Source organism: Stegodyphus dumicola, chromosome X2, assembly GCF_044657685.1.
Source record: "Stegodyphus dumicola isolate Sdum_Otavi_A_Nest chromosome X2, ASM4465768v1".
NCBI classification, from domain to species: domain Eukaryota; kingdom Metazoa; phylum Arthropoda; class Arachnida; order Araneae; family Eresidae; genus Stegodyphus; species Stegodyphus dumicola.
In genome coordinates, this window is record NC_140781.1 from 63513140 (window position 1) to 63535034 (window position 21895).

Consider the following 21895-nt stretch of genomic DNA (forward strand, 5'->3'; position numbering starts at 1 on the left):
TATAACACTTTTAGATTTCCATTCACTAGAGCTAAGGTGGATTAAAGCTTGCAGGATTAATTGCTTTTTTATAAACTTTTTTTAATTCTTTTTTGCATTTATAGGATTACTTGAAATTTATTAATTATGAATTTCAATTTGTGGCCTTTGTGAAAAGTAAATTTCTTACTTTATGTCTTTACTGATAATTTTTCAGCAGCTTAATGCACGAAAATACTAGACATGTTTATATTTTGTTTTTTAAAAAAATGTTTCGTAATTTCATATATATATATATATATATATATATATATATACATTTTTGTAATCTTTATTCTGTAATTTAAGCTGTTTTGGCACAAAAGCTATACAAAATTCTTCTATAAACAAGCTCTGAACTTATTATTTTACAATAACTACTGAAGATAAAATATTTGATGGTATGAAACAGAAGTCAATATTATGTAGCATTAAAATAAAACAAACCTATTGAAAATTTACTAACCTTGAAGGAAAGATTCTCACTGACAGGAAACAGAGGACCTCACAGGAGTTCAGCATTCGAAAGCAATGATTTGGTGTTTTCCTTGAACTCTGGTCTCCCTGTGACGTCATATGTTTAGACTTGACGCATGTGCTCTATGTCTCAGTTTCCGAATGTGCAAACCTTTTCACTGTATGGATCCTGGTGTTTACTTACATCTGTAACCAATTGTATATATGTTTATAATTTTTTTGAATTTTTATTATTACTGTTATCATTATTATTTATTTTGATATTATTAATAATATTATTATTATTTATTTTAATTTGTTTATATATTTAGTCTGCTTTAATTAATTCATTTATGTAAAAACAAAAAAAAATTTTTTTTTATTTCACTAGCACTGTAACCTCACTTCCTGTTTTAGCCATCATGACTCCCCCCCCTTTTTGGTTTTAAGTTTGCAAAGCTTTCTCTTTCCCTTTTGCCATTTAACCTTTCCTCTCAGCCCCCTTTTGTTGTTATGCTTTGCTTCATTTCGCTTGTTACCGTTCTTTTTTAGCTGTGAAGGCTCTTCCCTTCTTAGACCAGTTTTTTGCTTTTGCTTCTTCCCTTTTTAGCCAAAAGGCACCACCTCTTTTAGCTGTTTGGCTTTTCTTTGAGGCTCCCTTTCTAAGCTGACGTGCTCTGCCTCGTTTTAGCCTATTGGCTTTTGCCCACCTTGGTACTTAACAACTGTCTCCTCCTGCCTAATATGGAGTGAGATAACGGAGTGTCTAGAACCATTAATTCAAATCGTTACAAATTCAGCAATTGTTACAAAATGCCACATTTGCCTTCAGTAGCAGAAGCGGTTATAAGAGTTTGTTGTTGTATGTATACATGACACATCCAGATTAAGCTCATACTCTGATGCATTTGAGTAAGCTGTCTGAATAACTATTTAAGTTATCCTCTTTGAGAACAGGCAGGGAGAGAATGAGATGTAGTCTTTTGCTTTGCATGCTTTCTGGTAGCATTTTGAATTTTAAATATGAGCTTCATTAAGGATGACATTTGGTTGAGGATCGCAGTAGATATCTGCATGAGTTTATATGAGGTTGCATAGACTTTAGAGTAATTGACCTCTTGCATATCTTTTGCTTGCAGTACAAGCTTCATCATTGGTGATTTTTTCTATGTTATCTCTGCACTGACATCTGGTTGAACTCTTATCTGCATAAAATGAGGTTAAGACTTTCTGTGTGACACGCATTTGACATTTGATGAAAAAGGAAGCCTAGTGATCTGCCGAAACAAGCATCTCTCTGTACAGTTCTTGACAGGATTTTTTTGGGGGGAAAGGGAATAATCGCTTCAGAACTCCTACTGCTAAGCAGCTACATTATCGCCAATGTGTACTATTTACAAGTGCAGCATCTTGGTAACATACTAGTTGAGATGTTTCTGTGGCATCATCATTTGTGCACGATGCATTGCTTGAATGATCCCTCTTTACAAAGCTTATTAGAATTAGAGAATTAGATTGGAAAAATTGCCTAATTTTCTGCACTTCCTGATCATGCACTAATTCCTTCCAATATTTTTTGGCTGCTGATTTTGCCTTTAAAGAACAGGCCTTTGTCAATAAAGCTGAGGTGAGTGAGGGATTGGTAGACATCTTTGCATCTAATCAAGTTTGAATCTGTGGGCTTAGAATCAGAATCAGCAGACTTCTTAATGGGATGTCATTAATGCAATAATGCATAGGTTTTTCACAATGATCGACTTTTGGTTTTGTACAAATAAATAATTCATGGCATGCTTTTAAGTATTCATTACATTCTCTTTCACTGTTTTGCTCATTGTAATGTCTTTTTTTATTATTATTTTTAAGGTAAAATAAGTTTACTCCATCCCATTGTTGATCTAAGGTACCTTAAATGAGGTAATTCTAGGCTGTCTTATCCTTTGTTTCATAGTGTCATCTCTTACGAGTATTTTCAGATTGGCGGTTTCTAAGTGTCACCATTTAACGTACGTACCAGAATCACAACTGCCCATGCATTTAGATGTATTGTGATATGATGCTTCATCTGTGAATGAACTTAGATACTTAATGGGAAAAGTCACAAATATGAAAGTATCAAATATTTTTTCTCACCTTAAGGGGCTAAAGACACACAGTTTTATATTACTGAGAGAGAAACAAGGAGAAAATATGTCATAAGAAGCTGATGTAGAGTACCAGCATTTTGTTTAAATTTTTTATGATGCCTTTTACGCAGTACTTTATTCTGGATCCTAATCATGGCATATGTGTAGATAAAATTAGGAATTAGTAAATTTAAGGGGTATTTTATTTTTTCTGCCTAAAGGTAAATTGTGAATAAATGATTATTTTAGCTACTTTTTCAAAGTAGCTTTACTGACTATAAGAACATATCGTTATTATATATGAGTAACACATTTAAACTCTTTTTACTGTTAAGTTTGAAGTGACTTTAACCCAGTTAGATACAAATGTTAGAAATTATAAAACAAGAAGGAAATCAATATAATTTAGATATTTTGTGGTATGGTATTTCATCTAATAATGAACTTGGAAACTAATTTATAGGAAAAAGCATAACTTAAAAATATCAGACTTTTTGTCTTGCTTCAGGATGCTAAAGTTCTTAATATTACTAAGTGGGAAATTAGGGGTAAATATGTCAAAAAAAAAATCATAGAATGCCATCATTTGTATAAATTTTTCACATGTCTTTTACCTTCTACTTTATTTTGGATTCTAACAGTGGCATTTAAAACTTGTAGAGATAAAAATGAGAATGAAAATCATATTAAAAAATTTTTTTGAGTTGGTATTCAAATTTTTTAGTTCTTTTTTGCATTATTTATTAGTTGTGGTTTATGGAATGGCTTTTTATTACTTTTTCTGGATATCTGTTATGATGAATCATTAAAATACAGAAACCGAATTTATTTTCTGTGCCACAACCATGTATTGGTAATGAAAGTGGTAATAAGTTGTTCTTGCATATAAGATTTTGCATATTTATAAACAGATGAATGGCAATATGATATTAATTTAGAAGTCAAACAACAAAAATTGAATCTTAGCAATATGATAGTTTATGTTACTTACATTAGCAAGATATTTTATCTCACTAATGTAATGAAGAAAATATGTTGTAGTTGTTGGACTGCATCCTAAATGCATGTTGTAACTATCATAACTGCTTCTCAGCTGCTTTGAATTAATACATAGGCAGGAATACATTTTATTAATAGTACATAAAATATTTATGTAATGCTCTGTGAACAGCAGGCAGAAACAGGACTTGGAACAAAAGATCCATCCTTATAACAAATCACTATCTCTCTGCTAACCCTGAAATATCTTTAAGTATCATTTTCAGTGGAAAGAAAAGGTTGCCAATGGCAAATTTGAAGGTTTTACTATCAAACATTGATTACTAAACAGATTATTCAGCATAATGCAAAATAAGTTTATTAAATAAAATTTTTTGAACTGTGTATTTATTAGGAGTTGTTGCATTAAAATAGTGCTGTTTGGCTGTAAGGCTAAAATAATAATAAATAAAAGCAAAGATTGGAAGCTTTAAAAATGTATTCTTATCTATAGAAAGGGTGAAAGGAAATGCAAATTACTTAAACCCAACATTTTTTCAAAGCGCTCCTTCTTGAAGCACTAATAACCACCATTCAGCTACAAAGCATTTTCTGTTAAGATGATAGAAAAAAATGAATTATTTAAGGCTGCCATGCCAGACAGACAAGTTTAAATGTAATTGCAGGTCAGCATATTGTAAAATAAAGACATTTGACTATTTGTAGTTATAAAGCTAAAATAATAATAAATAAAAACAAAAAACTAAAGCTTTATAAATGCATTTTTATGTATAGAAAGGATGAAATAAATGCAAAATATTTAAACCTAAACATGTTTGTTTAAAGAGCTCTTCCTTATGGCATTGGTAACCACTGTTCAGATACGTAATATTTTGTCAAAAATGATGAGAAAAAATTTATTATTTATGAGTGTCTCACTACAGGAAAACATACTAGCAAATCTGAATGTAATAGCAGAATACCCGTGCTCTTCTTGTAATCTGTGTCCAAAGCTTCTAACATTTCTCAGATTTCACGTTCGTCAATGCAGGTCTCCCTTCCCATTTTGATCTAACTTAATAAGGCTGGCACTGGCACTATGAGCATCAAGTATGGTTCTTGGATGAGTGTAATTGAGGCTAAAATACTCTTGTACTTTTATTACATTGTACATTAAATTTCATTAAAAAAAAGGACTATACTCACATATAGCACCATGCATGTCCTTTATGTCTCACGAGTATAGAACAATGAAATCATGAACTTAGTCATTAGCACACTTGGTGTTGGTCCAACACAGCCATAGAGAAATGCAATTTTGTTAGGGAAGTATTGTTGGTTATGTCATCAGGCCCTTATTGCTAACAATTTGTAGATTGCCTGCCCCATTGGCAATGCAGAAGGCAAAAAAATACACTCGCACATGAAGCATTTGCTAAACTCAAATGTATCTGTCAAACTGCTAGATCATGTAGCAACATTCTTTATTCCAAAGAACTTTTCCCCCCTACTGTAGAATCTAACAACAGTGAATTTTGCACTGTTGCAGTCAATTTTTGACGCTGTTCTCCGTAATTTGGAGCTCATGAGCAGTCAGTATTCAACTAGCATTTGTTTATCCATAAATTCAGAATTTTTGCAGAAATATTAATATTAAGACAAATTATGGCTCATGAAAGAGCTTTGTTTATCTACAACTTTGAGTTAATTTACCAATGCATATCAAAATTTTGTTATTAATATTTTAATATATAATTTTACTACTATTTACAAACTTGAAATTTGGATCAAGATATACCTTTTTCACTTCTTTTATACTCACTCATTTCTTCTAAACCTTTCTGTTTATTACTTTCCATGTTTAACTTGAGACCATAACAGTAAAATGCAAATTACCATTAGCAAAAAATTATTTATTAAAACCATTAATTATTGTTCATAAGAGTGTGAATTTTATATCACCTTTATGCACATGGTACTGTGATTAAGAATATCTCTGCAGATAGTAATTTAAGTGGAAGAAGTTTTAATAAAAATTACTGAATTATAGTAGTAAGTTGTATCAGCTAATCTTATTTAAAGTATCACATCCATAAAAACAGGAATCATTTGAATGTAGGTTTTTTTTATGCCGTTTTCTGTTATAGGCTTAAAGGTTTATAAATGCATTTTTATGTATAGAAAGGATGAAATAAATGCAAAATATTTAAACCTAAACATGTTTGTTTAAAGAGCTCTTCCTTATGGCATTGGTAACCACTGTTCAGATACGTAATATTTTGTCAAAAATGATGAGAAAAAATTTATTATTTATGAGTGTCTCACTACAGGAAAACATACTAGCAAATCTGAATGTAATAGCAGAATACCCGTGCTCTTCTTGTAATCTGTGTCCAAAGCTTCTAACATTTCTCAGATTTCACGTTCGTCAATGCACGTCTCCCTTCCCATTTTGATCTAACTTAATAAGGCTGGCACTGGCACTATGAACATCAAATATGGTTCTTGGATGAGTGTAATTGAGGCTAAAATACTCTTGTACTTTTATTACATTGTACATTAAATTTCATTAAAAAAAAGGACTATACTCACATATAGCACCATGCATGTCCTTTATGTCTCACGAGTATAGAACAATGAAATCATGAACTTAGTCATTAGCACACTTGGTGTTGGTCCAACACAGCCATAGAGAAATGCAATTTTGTTAGGGAAGTATTGTTGGTTATGTCATCAGGCCCTTATTGCTAACAATTTGTAGATTGCCTGCCCCATTGGCAATGCAGAAGGCAAAAAAATACACTCGCACATGAAGCATTTGCTAAACTCAAATGTATCTGTCAAACTGCTAGATCATGTAGCAACATTCTTTATTCCAAAGAACTTTTCCCCCCTACTGTAGAATCTAACAACAGTGAATTTTGCACTGTTGCAGTCAATTTTTGATGCTGTTCTCCGTAATTTGGAGCTCATGAGCAGTCAGTATTCAACTAGCATTTGTTTATCCATAAATTCAGAATTTTTGCAGAAATATTAATATTAAGACAAATTATGGCTCATGAAAGAGCTTTGTTTATCTACAACTTTGAGTTAATTTACCAATGCATATCAAAATTTTGTTATTAATATTTTAATATATAATTTTACTACTATTTACAAACTTGAAATTTGGATCAAGATATACCTTTTTCACTTCTTTTATACTCACTCATTTCTTCTAAACCTTTCTGTTTATTACTTTCCATGTTTAACTTGAGACCATAACAGTAAAATGCAAATTACCATTAGCAAAAAATTATTTATTAAAACCATTAATTATTGTTCATAAGAGTGTGAATTTTATATCACCTTTATGCACATGGTACTGTGATTAAGAATATCTCTGCAGATAGTAATTTAAGTGGAAGAAGTTTTAATAAAAATTACTGAATTATAGTAGTAAGTTGTATCAGCTAATCTTATTTAAAGTATCACATCCATAAAAACAGGAATCATTTGAATGTAGGTTTTTTTTATACCGTTTTCTGTTATAGGCTTAAAGGTTTAAATCACACATAGTTGTCATAGTCAAATAATAATTATTCCATTATGTAGATAAATGCATTTTTGATATGATTTTTAGGTTCCATTTCCTGTATTGAATGTTTTCTATCTCCAAACCCATATCTGTTTAAAATATTATACCAATAAAAATATAGCTGTGGCATTTGTTGTTTCTTTGTGCTTTCAGAAGCAATAAAATTTTGAAGGAAAATGAAAAAAGAGTAGAAGAGTTAGTAATAAGTTTTGTGTTAATTTTTCATTCCTTTTGCAAATTCACCAAGTTCCATAGCTGCTATTAAAAAAAATCCCACCTCTTTATGAATTATTGTGTTTCTGTTATTATATGCATAGTTTTAATATTAATTCTTTTTGCACAATCTGAACCTTATGACTTCTGTAGGTTTATATTAGCTTAGTAGTTTCTAAAACATGAGCAAATATGACTGGCTAAAAGCTCAGAAGTTTTTTAAAAAAATTTTTGTATTTAAATGTCCCTATTTAAACTACGTTTATCATTTCTTCAAATGTAATATTTCTTGTATGATTTAATTATAATACAAATATCTTTTTCCTGAAAAAAAAAGGATTTAATTATAATAAAAATATTATTTTCTCTGCTTGTAGCAATGGAATTTGGCTGGCTGAAGCTTAAATTTCTGTTATCGCTACTGCTTCTCCCCCCAGTTTTCAGCAATATATGTTTTCTGAATAAAGTTTTAAACTTGACAACAGAAGTTTTTTTTTTTTTTTTTTTTTTTTTTTAATTTCTTCCTAGTTTTTTTAGATATTTTGGGTATTTGGAAGTATTTGTCAAAATATGTAAAATCCTATCCTTTATATCACCTAAAGTTTAAATGTTGTAGTATATATCTGTAAGCAGAAGTGTATTGTTGTTATATAAGCCATAAACTTTATCAAAGCTTAATAATAATATTTATTGAGATTCATTTGAAGCTTAAGATTCATATATTCTGGTTTGATAATTCAGTGTGATCTCCACTTTTAACTCCATGCAGTCATCTCCACCTTTTTATTGCATACCATAAAAACACTATAGGGAATAGTCCTTTAAAAAAAAACTTAACAACTAGAAAAACGCTACAAGGCACTCTTTGTTTAGGTTCTTCTGTGGATTTTGCTTCTCAGAAATACAATGGCACGAAGAAATTTCCCAGAGGTAATTTGCTAGCATCAAACCAGCTTTTTATCATCATAAAAATTTTTGCATGGGTACTTTCATTCTACACTTTATCCAGTTTGTTTTACTTTCTCATGCTTATCTTTTATACCCTCTCTTCAATTGCAGTATATCTAGCAAGCATGCTTTTATGTACTTTCCTGTGATATTTTCAGTAAACCCTTTTCCTGTACTTTCTAATGTACTTAAATTTAGTTTTAAGAATATTTCAGCTTTCAAAACAGTCATGATAGAAAAAACTGTATTTGTGGATTTAAGCACCTTTCTCTTTAAAAACTGCTTAGTTTAATAAGTTAACTCTTTAATGGCCTAAGCACCAATTTTAAAAATCAATGCATAATGTAATTATATTAAATCCAGATTGCAATCAAATGTAGGATTAAAAAAAAAAAAAACATTTTTAGCTTTTTGTAAAACAGGTACCTTGTAGTAAGTAATAAAATTAGTAAAAAAATGTACAGTTCACTTTTATCTTATGAATTCCATTTGGTAACAATTATTTTTCACATATTTTATTAGATGCTGAAATAATAAATACATAATTTTTTAATTTGCATGAAACATACTTTCTAGCTCATATGAAATCATTTAATTTATATTGCTTTCATGTCACCCGGTAATAGGTCGTGGACACTTAGCCGACAGGACATTTAACTGATGCGTGCATTTAGCCAAATGGACAGTTAGTTGACAGGACATTTATATGGCATTGACATTTAGCCGACAGGGACATTTAACTGACACAGTCATTTAGCTGACAGGACAATTAACCGAGAATACATTTAACTGACAACATGTGCATATAGACAAGAAAGTATGCAAAAATGTTTTAGTAAATTTAAATAAAAATAAATCAATTCCAAATAAATTCATATTTATTTGGAAAAAAAGGAGGCTGTTTTCAGGGTACCTAACAAGAAGTACCTTATTTTTTACCCAATTTAATGTTCGAGTCTATGAATTTTAAAACTGAACACAAAAGCAACCTTGTTTTAGCATGGATTTTGAAATCAATTTTGAGAATAATCAGACATAGGTCTCTATTTCAAAAGTACGAAAGAAACTTTCAGCAATTGGAAGAGTGAAACGACTTTATATGGAAAGAATGAGCAAAGTGAAAAGAAATGTAATGGAAATTGGATTTCTTTAAAACCTTTCACATAAACAAAAATATTTCTTCTTTAGTAAATATTATTAGTTTTTCAATTAGCTTTCAAAATTCTATCTTACCTTTTTCATCTTTCACTATTATTTTCTGCAATAGATCATGATACATATGTTTTTGCTTGCTCTAGTCATTCTTTTTGTATAAAATTGTTTCACCTCTACTACTACACTATTGACTACTTAAATTTTCTATCCCACTTCTGAAATATGGAGATCGAGTCCACCAACCACCGAGTCGTAAAGTTGCTAGACTCTGGTTAAGTCCAGCATTCAAATCCTGACAGACAGGCTGGCTGCATGCATGGGTGCTTTCTTAGCTTTCCCCTATGCATAACATCTATAGGAATCAGTTTTCCCTACAAATTCCTCCACAGAGGCATTCCTTCCCTTAGGCAGATAGCAAGTGCTTTCTCATAATCAAATAAAACAAACCAAAATATAGAGACTTATATTTCATTACTTTCAAAATTATTTTCAAAATCTGCACCAAAGTAAAGTTGCTGTTTAATTTTAAAATCCAGAGTTTCTTTAACATTAAAAAATATGGTACTTATTCATAAATCTTCTCATCAGGTAACCTGGAGACAGCCTTTTTTTTTTTTTTTTTTTTCAGATAAATATGTACAAATTTTACTAAAATGTCACTTTTGGGAAGGGACTGTATGTATGTGTTGTGAACTAAGCATGCTGTCCGCTAAAATGTCATGTTGACTAAATATCCTGTCAGCTGTATGTCTTGTTGGCTAAGTGTTTCTATTGGCTGACTGTCCTGTCAGCCGACAGAGACATTTAGTCAACAAGAACATGCTGGTTAAATGTTCTGTCGGCCAAATGTCCATGTCAGCTAAGTGTCCGCTTGGTTAAATGTGTGTGTGTGGGCTAAATGTCTTGCCATCTAACTGTCCGTGTCGGCCAAATATCCAGTCAGCTAAGTGTTCCCCCCCGGTAATATCTCTAGGAAGTTATATCATATATTACCAAAAAAATTCTGCAAATTATCCTTTAATGTGGGTATCTTATTGCACTTAAAACTAGCCAAATACTCATGTTTGCCCATGTAATATACTCGTTGGTTTAAGTCTGAATTTGTTGCATAAAATGCTTTTTCCAAACTCGCAACTGTATTTTTTATAGTATAGTGTTCTTTTTTACATTCTTTTATTGCCTTTGTAAGTGATTTGAATATTTCATAGTCCCCCCTCCTTGCATTAATGATATTAGAAAATAAGTTAACATTTTGCAGTAGTAGCTATGTTACTTGATTCTTTCTATAATCACCTCTTTGCACTTATTTCAGTGCTATTCTTATAGTCATATGCTTATGTAGAATTCATCACTGCTTTGTATGTGTTGCATAGTATTAACCTGTATTGATGCACCAATATTTTCTGCATTTCTTTATGATGCAATCCTTTGTTTAAAAAATTTATATAGTACGTTAGAATGATCTGAAGACTTAAATTTTGTTACCTTTTCACGCAGCTCGAAGTTATGGAAGACGGCGAGGTACGTTATTCAAGCATTGTAACACTTGTATTTTGAAATAGTCTTCTTCCTTACCTTGCATATGATAACCTCCTTTTTTTTAACTCTTTGTTTCATTTTATTAGGAAGATCTCCATTTTTTACTGGCATTGAAGACAATCATTTATTAGATGATGTTCAATTAGATCAAATTGTTACTTCATTTAGCTCACTTCATATGTCCCCGAATGCTCCAAGAAACTCTGAAACTGGAGAACGATATTCACGCAAAGTATTTGTTGGTGGTCTTCCACCTGATATTGATGAAGGTATTTTATGAATTTTGAAAGTTTTGCAAATTTACATATTTTACAAATTTTATAAGTCTTGCATCCATGATTTGGGATAAAGATACACTAAAATTGTACTAGTTAGAGTATGATTATTTTATTTTAAACTAGTTAGTGGGTATATATGCATAATATTTAACCCAAACTGGCAACTTCTGATTGAAAATGTTACATTTGTTGTATGTATCAGTATATAAATAACATAAAAATATATAAAGCAAAATTCTAACTGTAATTTGCTATTGTACCTTAACTCTATTTTAATTTAGATATTTCCCCTTTCCATCCTTTATTTGTGGGAAACTGAAGTTTAATCAAACGATATCGAAATTTTTAATAGCCATTGAGAAGATTTCACACTAAAACCTTTCTCCTTTTGAACTAGTTTACCATTTTGAAAGACACCATTTTTCGCTTCTGCTTCTTGATATCTGGCTTGCTGTGTCATCTCTTTTCAGGATTATGTATCAAAATTATAATCGGTGCTGATGTAGTTGTACTCGAATAAGCACACTTTTTGCAGTGATTTTATTTTGTGTTGCATAATTAAGTAGGATTGCTGACCTAAATACAAAAGGAATATTATTAATTCAGACACATCTGCAATTTTTTTAGTATGTTTCAACATCTGTTGCCAACAATTTCTGAGTTATTACATATTTGATGGTGAATGTGTCCTGAATAACTCTTTCCCGCACCAGTGGCTATCTAGGTCTCCAGACCTTAGATCTAGTGAATTTTTGTTATTGAGCTGTTTGAAGTGGCAGGTGTAGAGCTCAGCTGATGTTACTGGCTATAATGAAAGAAGTTATTCATCAACATGTAAAAGGAATTACAGTTGAAATTGTCTTTGATGCTGGGCAGAATATCATGCCATGTCTCATGACCATTGTCATGAATGACAGCTGTCACTTTAAAAATCTAAAGTTCAGCTCTGTTGCAAACTGTACTTTTGATAGAAATGAAGTGTGCCACATGTTGGTAAAAAATGTAACTATCTTGGCAATAAAAATTTTTCACCATTAAAAAGAATTCCATTTCATTTTGTGCATTTCTGTGAAAATCTCATCATGCTGCTGCCTATAACTTTTTATTATTATTATTATTATTTTTTTACTTTTCTGTCACCTTTTGGATCACCTTATTATGTGTGAGAATATATATATATATATATATAAACAAGAATTTTACATCGCCTCTCTTTTTCTCATATATATACAATTTTTAACAGAGGAAATAACAGCAAGTTTTCGACGCTTTGGCCCTCTTGTAGTGGATTGGCCTCATAAAGCTGAAAGCAAATCCTATTTCCCACCTAAAGGTAAGCTAATAATGAAGATGCGATCTAGTTTTATTTTTATGCTGTTTGAAAGTAGTGATTGCAACTGATGGAATATTTTGAAATGTGGAAATATGTATAATGCTGCATGCAGTACATAAAGGTATCACATGTGGTTATGTATATTCTTTACCAGATCTATCAATGTGCAACTAAGGAACTTTTCAAAAAACATGCTGTTCCCAGAAGTACAAAGGGAAAAATGATTCCTCTTCTATGCAATACAAAGCTAGAAGTGCAATTTTTTTCCTTTGCATCATAACATATTGGAGCTACGTATGCACAACAGATCATTGAATGCAACTTTTTTAGCTAGAAACCTCCCATTCAAACAAGTCTGAAGAAACACATTTTGCAGAAAAGTCTCTTATTCCACCATGAGTCATAAGATTTGATAACGCCATTAAAGTGAAGAAAATTCATTGTTTACATATGTTGTTCACAGCTCACAAGTTTGTTTAAATTATTAGTTAATAAAAAAAAGAGAAGTTTTATATGTGCTCATAGATATAGTTGCACATAAACTTGTTGAATTTTAAATACAGAATGTGTTACAGTACCATAATATACCATTCAATCTTCTTTTGAAGAGTTATAAATCACACTTTGTTTTTCCCCTTTCCTGCTTGAAAATTTTGTTATTTATTCTATATTCCTGGACAAAAAATTAATTTTTGCAAAGAATGTATTTTCTGTTTGTCATTTGCTGCTTTTCATAAATCTAATCTAACTATTTTATTTTGCTGTTTTGTGCTTGCAGAACTTAAAGTAATATATTTTTGCTTAAAGCAATCAAAGTTTGAATTGTAGGCAATAAAATGCGTAGTTGTTAGTAAGTGATAAAATAATTTAGTTTTATACACAAATATTTCTTTAAAAAGTAATTTTTGAATAGCTATATAAGTGAAGTATAAAAGTAATCAATTAAAAACTAGTATGTAAATTTATTAATTTTTAGATTAGAAACTAAAATAATTTATATGATTTCTTAATATTACTAAAAAATTTTGATCTAGCATAAATATGTACTTATTAACATATAAAGTATATCTCCCATCTTCTTAGCATGCCTTTGTGGTGTAATGGTTGGCACACTCGGCGCATATTCGAGAGGTCCGTGGTTTGAGTCTCGCCAAGGGCATTGCTCATTTTTCACATATACTGCTTCCAAATAACTTACAGTAGCGACAGTAGCGCCCGAACTAAAACAGGTGGTGGATAATGATTCTCCACCACCAAGATTTAATGTTTGAGTCTCCTAATCCCTAGTCGCCCTCTAAATGAGAGAACATATAAGGTATTTCTCCCGCCTTCTTAGCATGCCTTCGAGGTTCCTACACATGTAGCTGTTAGACAAAAAATTAGAACCCCACAAACATGCGATTAATATTATACAATACTGCAGCTACAGTTCAATATACTAGCTTTCTTTCAATTTTCTGATAAAATTGATTATTTGCTCTGGACTACCCTTTTCATTGCTTATTTTTTTTTTCCTTGCAACTTTCGAAAATGTGAATTAGAGCTATTCTTGTTTGGTGACCTTAAAGCAGTAACCAGTTATTTACCAAGCAGTAGCTAAGACCATTGTATATTACAGTACAAAGTCCGAAATCCAGATCTCCATTATCTGGAATTATCTAAAATCCAGACCTCAAAACCACCAACAAAGTTCTTCTCGTATCCTTTACGCATACGCATTTTATCCCCCCCTACAGATAATAAAGCATCTGTAGAGTCCCGATTCTTAATTTCACTTCGACACAAAATAAAATACCTTATTCTTGAAGAAACAATCATTTTAGCATAAATTTGTACGATCAGTGATTTGGCTTCATTGCTGCATATCTGCTTGGCACACATCTTAACCGAAACATTCTACATAAATACATCGTTGATCTGACGCCAACCTGGCGAATCATTATTTATTATACTTTCCTTTCATCACTGCATGTTTATCAAAACATGACAACTTGAGTAATGACTTGTATAGCGATCCCTAAAACTTTTTTTTGTTTTGTTAGTAATTGAATAGTAAAGGAGTATGGTAACCTTTTATGTTGACATTACGCTTGACGATGTTTACAGATTTGAGTTAAATGCGCTAAAAATGTTGATGAGGAAAAATATATCAAAAATTTCTTTCCATGTGCTAAAACTACATTTTGTAGATGATACTCATAGACCCAAAGATTACATTTAGGGCTATTTGAATTAAGAATAACTGATTTGTTAAGACACAATAACACGCCGAATAAATACTGATTCAGAAGTCAAACAACAAAAATCAGCGTTAATTCACAAAATTTTCACAGGACTAGTTTCGATGGTTTTACCGAACCATCATCTTCAGCTGCAAAACCGCAAATGAAAAAGATAGGAAATGATGTTTAGATAAGATAAGAAAGCCTGGACAAGAATAAGCAAGTGGCGCCATCTGTTGGCGAAACCAGAACTAAAACATAATTTCTCTAAAAGCCGAAGGCAAATTTGGATTGGAATTAGGATCGTTAACTAGAACAGAAAGATTTTTATGAATGTGAAATGCCTCTAGAAAATCCAGTTCTCCAATGGAAGATGTTTTTTGAATAATTTTGGCAGCAGAAAAATTGAAAGTGTGATTTTCGGACCAACAATGTTGAGCAACAGAAGACTTCTGTGTTTCCTTTTTTCTAACATATGCCTCATGTTCTTTGACGCGAAATTTTAAGGCTCTCTTAGTTTGGCCAATGTAAATTAAACCGCACTGGCAAGGAATCCTATAAATACCCCAGGAATTCATATCCGGAATGGGGTCCTTGAGTATAGAATTTGGAATTTTATTGATGGGAGAGTAAACAACCCGAAAGTTAAATTTCTGCAAAATATGTGCAACTTTATAGCTAATTGATGGAATTCCAAATTCTATACTCAAGGACCCCATTCTGGATATGAATTCCTGGGGTATTTATAGGATTCCTTGCCAGTGCGGTTTAATTTACATTGGCCAAACTAAGAGAGCCTTAAAATTTCGCGTCAAAGAACATGAGGCATATGTTAGAAAAAAGGAAACACAGAAGTCTTCTGTTGCTCAACATTGTTGGTCCGAAAATCACACTTTCAATTTTTCTGCTGCCAAAATTATTCAAAAAACATCTTCCATTGGAGAACTGGATTTTCTAGAGGCATTTCACATTCATAAAAATCTTTCTGTTCTAGTTAACGATCCTAATTCCAATCCAAATTTGCCTTCGGCTTTTAGAGAAATTATGTTTTAGTTCTGGTTTCGCCAACAGATGGCGCCACTTGCTTATTCTTGTCCAGGCTTTCTTATCTTATCTAAACATCATTTCCTATCTTTTTCATTTGCGGTTTTGCAGCTGAAGATGATGGTTCGGTAAAACCATCGAAACTAGTCCTGTGAAAATTTTGTGAATTAACGCCGATTTTTGTTGTTTGACTTCTGAATCAACTGATTTGTTATTCACATAAACCCAGAACCAGTGCCAGGGCTCTTATGGCCACACCGAGTCGCAGAATTTAGGACCCACAGAAACTGCATCAGGCGGTATGATACTTAATACATATATTTAAGCCTTATTGAGCACCAGCCCTCAATAAGGTTTAAGTATATGTGGAAATTTATTTATTCAGAACTCTGATAAGCCTTGAACATGTGCAAGAAATAGACATAAGTATAATAAGAAACTAAACTAATACAATTCAGGCTTAATTGTCTCAGTGCACAATAGAAGCAAGATAAAATTTAACAGAACAACTTGTCATTAGTCGCCAAGCTCATGATGCATAGCCAAAACTGTATAGTAAAGGATAGCTAAATTTGATGATGATAGACACTAATTTTAAAGGGTTTTGCATATCGCAAAACAAAAGTGAAATTTTCCAATTAACGGATTTTTCTAAAGAAATGTGGAGAAGCAGTAATAAATGAAGATGATATAAAAGAAGTTTTTCATTGTGATGACAATGCTTCTCAAACATCAATAAATTAATGAATGCAAAATCTGTAGTATGGTTCTAGATCCAGAAAATACTGCTACCAATAGGGAAGAAAGTGACAGAGAAGTTACTGAAAACGAGAAAATTTTGGTTGACAAGTTAGTCGGAATTCTCGAAACAGCAGTTACAGGACATCAACAGCGTAACTGAACAAGAGATTATGTCTGTCTACAGCAGGGTTTCTTAAGCTGTGGGTCGCCAAAAATTTTAGCAGTTTTGATACTTCTTTAATAATTTTACAATTACCAAATATTTTTACACAATGTATCTGAAAATAAATAAAGATAAGACAATACAGACAAAGAAAAAAGCGAAAACGTTTCGATGCATTCTTTTTATAATATAAACGTTCATTTTCCTTGCTTTGCATGTGATGCTGTCTTTTCGTCTGTTACTTATTTAAAATTTTCACATTGTTCTATGTCTTAAAATTAGAAATTAAAGTTACTGACCTAAAACTGAAATAGTATACCAAATTCGACAAACTGCATGTGCCGGATTTGTGCAATACTTATGGAGTCTCGCAACACTTTTGTAAATATTATGGGGTCCTGTAGGTCATGAAAAAATCTCAGTGATAAAAAGGGGTCACAACTGATAAAAGTTTAAGAAACGCTGGTCTACAGAATTAAAGAGAAAGTATTAGCATAAAAAACAAAGCAACTTAAACAATTTACATTGAAAGAAATGCTTAATAAGATAAACAAATAAATATTAAGCTTTTTTTTGTGAATTTTGATACCCTTTAGATCATAAATACTTCATTATTTCATAAATCACGATTTCATATTTTTAATTTTATAATTTTTACATGCTATCTTACTAGAGTTAAACTGATGATCTAATATCCAGAAAAATCCCAAATCCGGAATTGCCGAAGTCCTGACGAGTCTTTGTACTTTAGTAGTTTAATTTTTGAGAATAGGCTGGCTTTTCGAGAACTTGGTAGTTTTCCTTTATGTGTAATGTGAGAACACTGCGTGCCTGTATCCAGGAGTGCGGTGGCTGGAATATTGTTCACCAAAACTTCAATCTTTAGAATAATCAAATTTTTCACAATCACTGTATTGAGCTTGAAGGAAGAGGGATTTTCTTGCCCTTCGGACTTCCACACCCTCCTGTCAGCAGAAATCCGTTTTAGTTTATATCTTTTTTCTTCTTTTTCCGCTGGCTTTCAAACTTTTTTCTGGCTTATTATTGAACTGTCGACATTCGGCGGTTGTTTTTGGATACTCGGGTTTCTTTGACCACTGATTCGACTTGCTTCCGTAGCCGTGCTCTTGCCTCTGCTGTGGTCTTGACGCACCAAATTGGCTTCGGTACATACGTATGTAGTATGCCGAGCTGCTGAAACTACAATACGTTTTCAAATATCAAGAGGGCTAAACCTCTGGCCTTAAAGGCAAACAGCAACCGAGTAAAAAACTTGTAAGCCTGCAGTGGCAAGCGGCTCGCTTCCTAAATCTTCTTCTCTCATTCTCTTGGCAAAAAGCCACAACTTAAATACTTGGGCGTTAGCAAGACAATTTGCATAAACAAGTTAAAGCATTTAATTCTGGCTGGAAGTAGAAAATAAGAAGTGATAGTACAGTTTTAAAATAAAGTAAACATAAGTAAAACTTAGGATCCTTACAAGCTAACGAACAAAACTGACACAGCTGACCCATCTCCAAAACCAGTTTTTTCTCATAGGGCAGCAAGTTGAAAAATCTGAACTGCAGGTACAGCAGAGCTAGTCGACACATGAAACTGACTCCATTAGCTCAGATGTACCCCAGTGGGAACAACTCTTAAGAAAGTAAGAATCACAGATTAACTTTACCTCTTTAGAAGAAGTTTCCCCCAAATTAATTGAGGTCATTTGCTAGGCAATCATAAATCAATTACTGCTACAGGCAAGCCAATAAGTATCATCTATCAGCTGAAGTATCTTAAGGCAGGTATTTCACTCAAAACTTAGGCCCAATGTCATCCACCGTACCACTTGGCTCAGTTTAATATCAGTATACTATCAATGCATAATACCTCCCACTTCTCATTTTATTGCAATTCATATTTTCATGTGAAGTGTCTGGATGTTATTCCAGTTGCATGATCTTTAAGTCGGAACTCGGAAAGAAAAAGCCTTATAATTTCTTCTCTTTTTTTGTATCTCTTCCGTCTTAAAATGCATCAAGAAAACATTTTCAGTTAATGTTCTATCATGCCAGTACACTGGATTCTGCTAGAATATCAGTTATTGAGGATGCAATGAGAAAGAAACTGATGAAATGCTTATACAGTAATGCTTCTTGGAAGAAGCGAGATCCATTCAAAACATTTCTAAAAATGCATATGCCATCTTAGTATTTAAAATCAACACTAAGGTTATATTATGAACAGTTTTAAATGTGGAGTATTTGTAAATTGCTGCCCCCCCCCCCCGAAAAAAAAAAGGTAAGAGTACCCATTGAAACCAGTATTTGCCATGGAACCTAGGGTCAGCACCGGATCGAATAGGTGCGGGGCCCGATTGTATTTTTTTTTGCGGAGCCCTCTCTATATATTAAATATTTAAATGAAATTCAAATTCAGTATATATATAAATATATCAAATGTCATGGATCATCAGACAGGTAAACTTCTACATATATTAAAAAATAAAAATGTTCAAAATACAAAAACATTTATTGAATATAAATTTACATCACCGAATATGAATACTTGAATTTACATATTTCTTAAGTTTTTGTTCTGTAAATTCTTCTAAAATTGTTTGAAAATCTAATTTTCTTGTGTCTTCACTTTCAATCGACATAATTGCTAAACTATTTAATCTATCCTGATTCATTGTCATTCTCAGATAGTTTTTTTATTAATTTTAGCCTGGAAAATGATCTTTCTCTAGAAGCAATGCTTACTGCAATTGTTAAGAATTTTCGGAGAGCAATAAACAAGTTTGGAAATGCTGTTGCTCTGTCATTATCTGATAAAAATTTGAACAATTTAAACGGATTTTCCAAAAATTCTGAAGGAAAAATAGATTTCAAAGCTTCCATTTCTTCAACTAACATTTTTCCGTCTATATCTGCTTCTTTCACCTTTGGTACATCATTTTCTGTTAACTTAGAATCTGTTAGAGAAATTTCTAATTCAGCTGCATGTTTTTCAAGTATTTCTTTTTCCATATTTTGAAATATTTCCAGAAACCCAAATAATTCATTATGATTTTTTAATTGTTCAAAACAATCTTTTAATGATTCTGTAGCTTTATCTAAAACAACATTAAAAAAAGATATCTTGTATGCATCTATCGGGTCTTCAATAGGTTCATCATCGCCTTCATAATTGAAATGTTTCTTTCTTTTCCGAATCCTTTTATTTCGAAATTCTGTTGATACTTCCAAATCTTTTCTTCCAAATCAAAGAGTTTTTGCCTGAACTAAAACTTGTTCAAATCCAACATTTCTGTAGTTGTTTAACCATTTTTAATGTTTTTCAAATGAAGAAAGTGCAATGGATACGTCTACAGATTCACTTTGAAGTTCCTTGCTAATATAATTGACTTTGAACAGTAAATCAATCGTACCAAAAAACCAGTGATACTAAAAATTTATAGTCTTTTCATTGCATTTCCCACATTCATTGCATTCACGTATGTAGTGCAAAATCTCTCTAATATAGGACTATCCCGATTAAATTCAATACATTTGACATGAACTTTTACGGGTATCAGTTTTCTATATTATAAAGTACATATTATATAATAATAAACACATTAATAAATCTCCTCCAGCAATCTAGAACTTAAAATAAATATATTTTTAATTATTTGAATAATTCATAATTTATCCATTATCGTCAAAAACAATTTGCTTTAAATCTTGAAATTTTTTTTGTGTTCATTTTAATGGTAACGTGCGGCCCTATCAAATGCGGGGCCTGATTGGACCCAATCGCTTCAATCGCCCTTTATTCGGCCCTGCCCAGGGTCGCATTCTGCTCAGTGGGTCAGTAAAGAACAACTTGGAACCATGTCTAAGAAACCCAAGTCATCACTTCTGGCTTCATTTCCAATTTGCCAGATGAGTGACACATCTTCAAAACATCACTATCAAGTATTTACCATATGCAGATTTTCAGTGAAATTAAAACATTGACAGTTGCAGGTGATTGGTTCAACAAGGTTTAGTAGGAAGCCAGAGCATGCAAATACTGTTCTTTAAAAGCTTCACACCCTGAATGTTACAGATTATTGCCATGAAAACATTGAAATAAATTTGTGAAAACCATAGTGGATTATATGTATAAAGAATAGACAGATATACAGCTAATGTATTGTCAAGCAAATGGGTGTAGACATGAAATACAGTGATCATACAATGAGCGATTTCTGCTGTGTCATATTGCCATTCCGTTTTCATACATGTTGATAGAAGACTTTCTAAGACTGGTTCATTTGTTATCTTCAAGAGATATAGGACATCAGCCAAATGTGCAGATGCCAAAAATGGAAGAGTGTCTTCAAGAGGTCTACTGTAGCTTCTTCTACAAGTACACCAGTGGTGGCATCTGGTACTGGTGTTAGTACCAATATAATATGGAATGTTGTACATGAGGCATGCATGCACCCTTTCCAGATTCTGAATGTCAAGTCTTTATACATCATCAGTTATGCTTGGCAACTAGAGTTTAGGGAGGTGGATGCTGCGGGTGGCAACCACCAGTCTGTAGTTTTCTGCCTGAGTGATAATGCCTTGTTTATGAGAGATAGGGCATTTTTGCAGTGAACGTGTCTGTGCTGAAAACAATCCGTATGTCACTGCCCATCATAAATACCAGCAGAGATTTGTTGTGAACATCTGGGCAGGTAACTTTGGTGACTGCCTAATGATTCCTTGCTTGTTTTCAGAATGTTTGTCGTGTATATAACCAAATTCAGTATACCGTGTTTTCCTGGACCAAGTGCTTCCTAGTTTGTTGGAAGCTGTTTCACTCATGTGAACATGTGGTTTATGCATAATGGAACCCTAGCATACTTTACCATCTTCATCCAACACTTCCCGAGTGCCACATATCCCAGAAAGTTGATTAGGCACTGTTAACCAGTGGCTTGGCCTTCATTCTTATCAGACCTAAATTCCCTGCACTTCTTCTGGCTAGAGGCACATGAAATCATTTGTATATAAAACACCTGTGAGATGGTGGGAAATCTTGTCCTGAGAATTGTTATTGCACACCTGAAACTAAGCACAAAATCAGAAATCTGTGAGTGGCT

General features: G+C 32.3%; 1 protein-coding gene across 1 annotated transcript in view; it reads left to right on the forward strand.

Annotated features, from left to right (window-relative positions):
• LOC118183832 (cytoplasmic polyadenylation element-binding protein 2-like) overlaps positions 1-21895 on the forward strand; it is a 141984-nt gene that overhangs the window by 89139 nt on the left and 30950 nt on the right. The window contains exons 4-7 of the mRNA XM_085810109.1: positions 8242-8298; positions 10969-10992; positions 11097-11279; positions 12532-12621. Coding sequence (XP_085666235.1) covers positions 8242-8298; positions 10969-10992; positions 11097-11279; positions 12532-12621 — 354 coding nt within the window. The remainder of the gene's footprint in view (positions 1-8241; positions 8299-10968; positions 10993-11096; positions 11280-12531; positions 12622-21895) is intronic.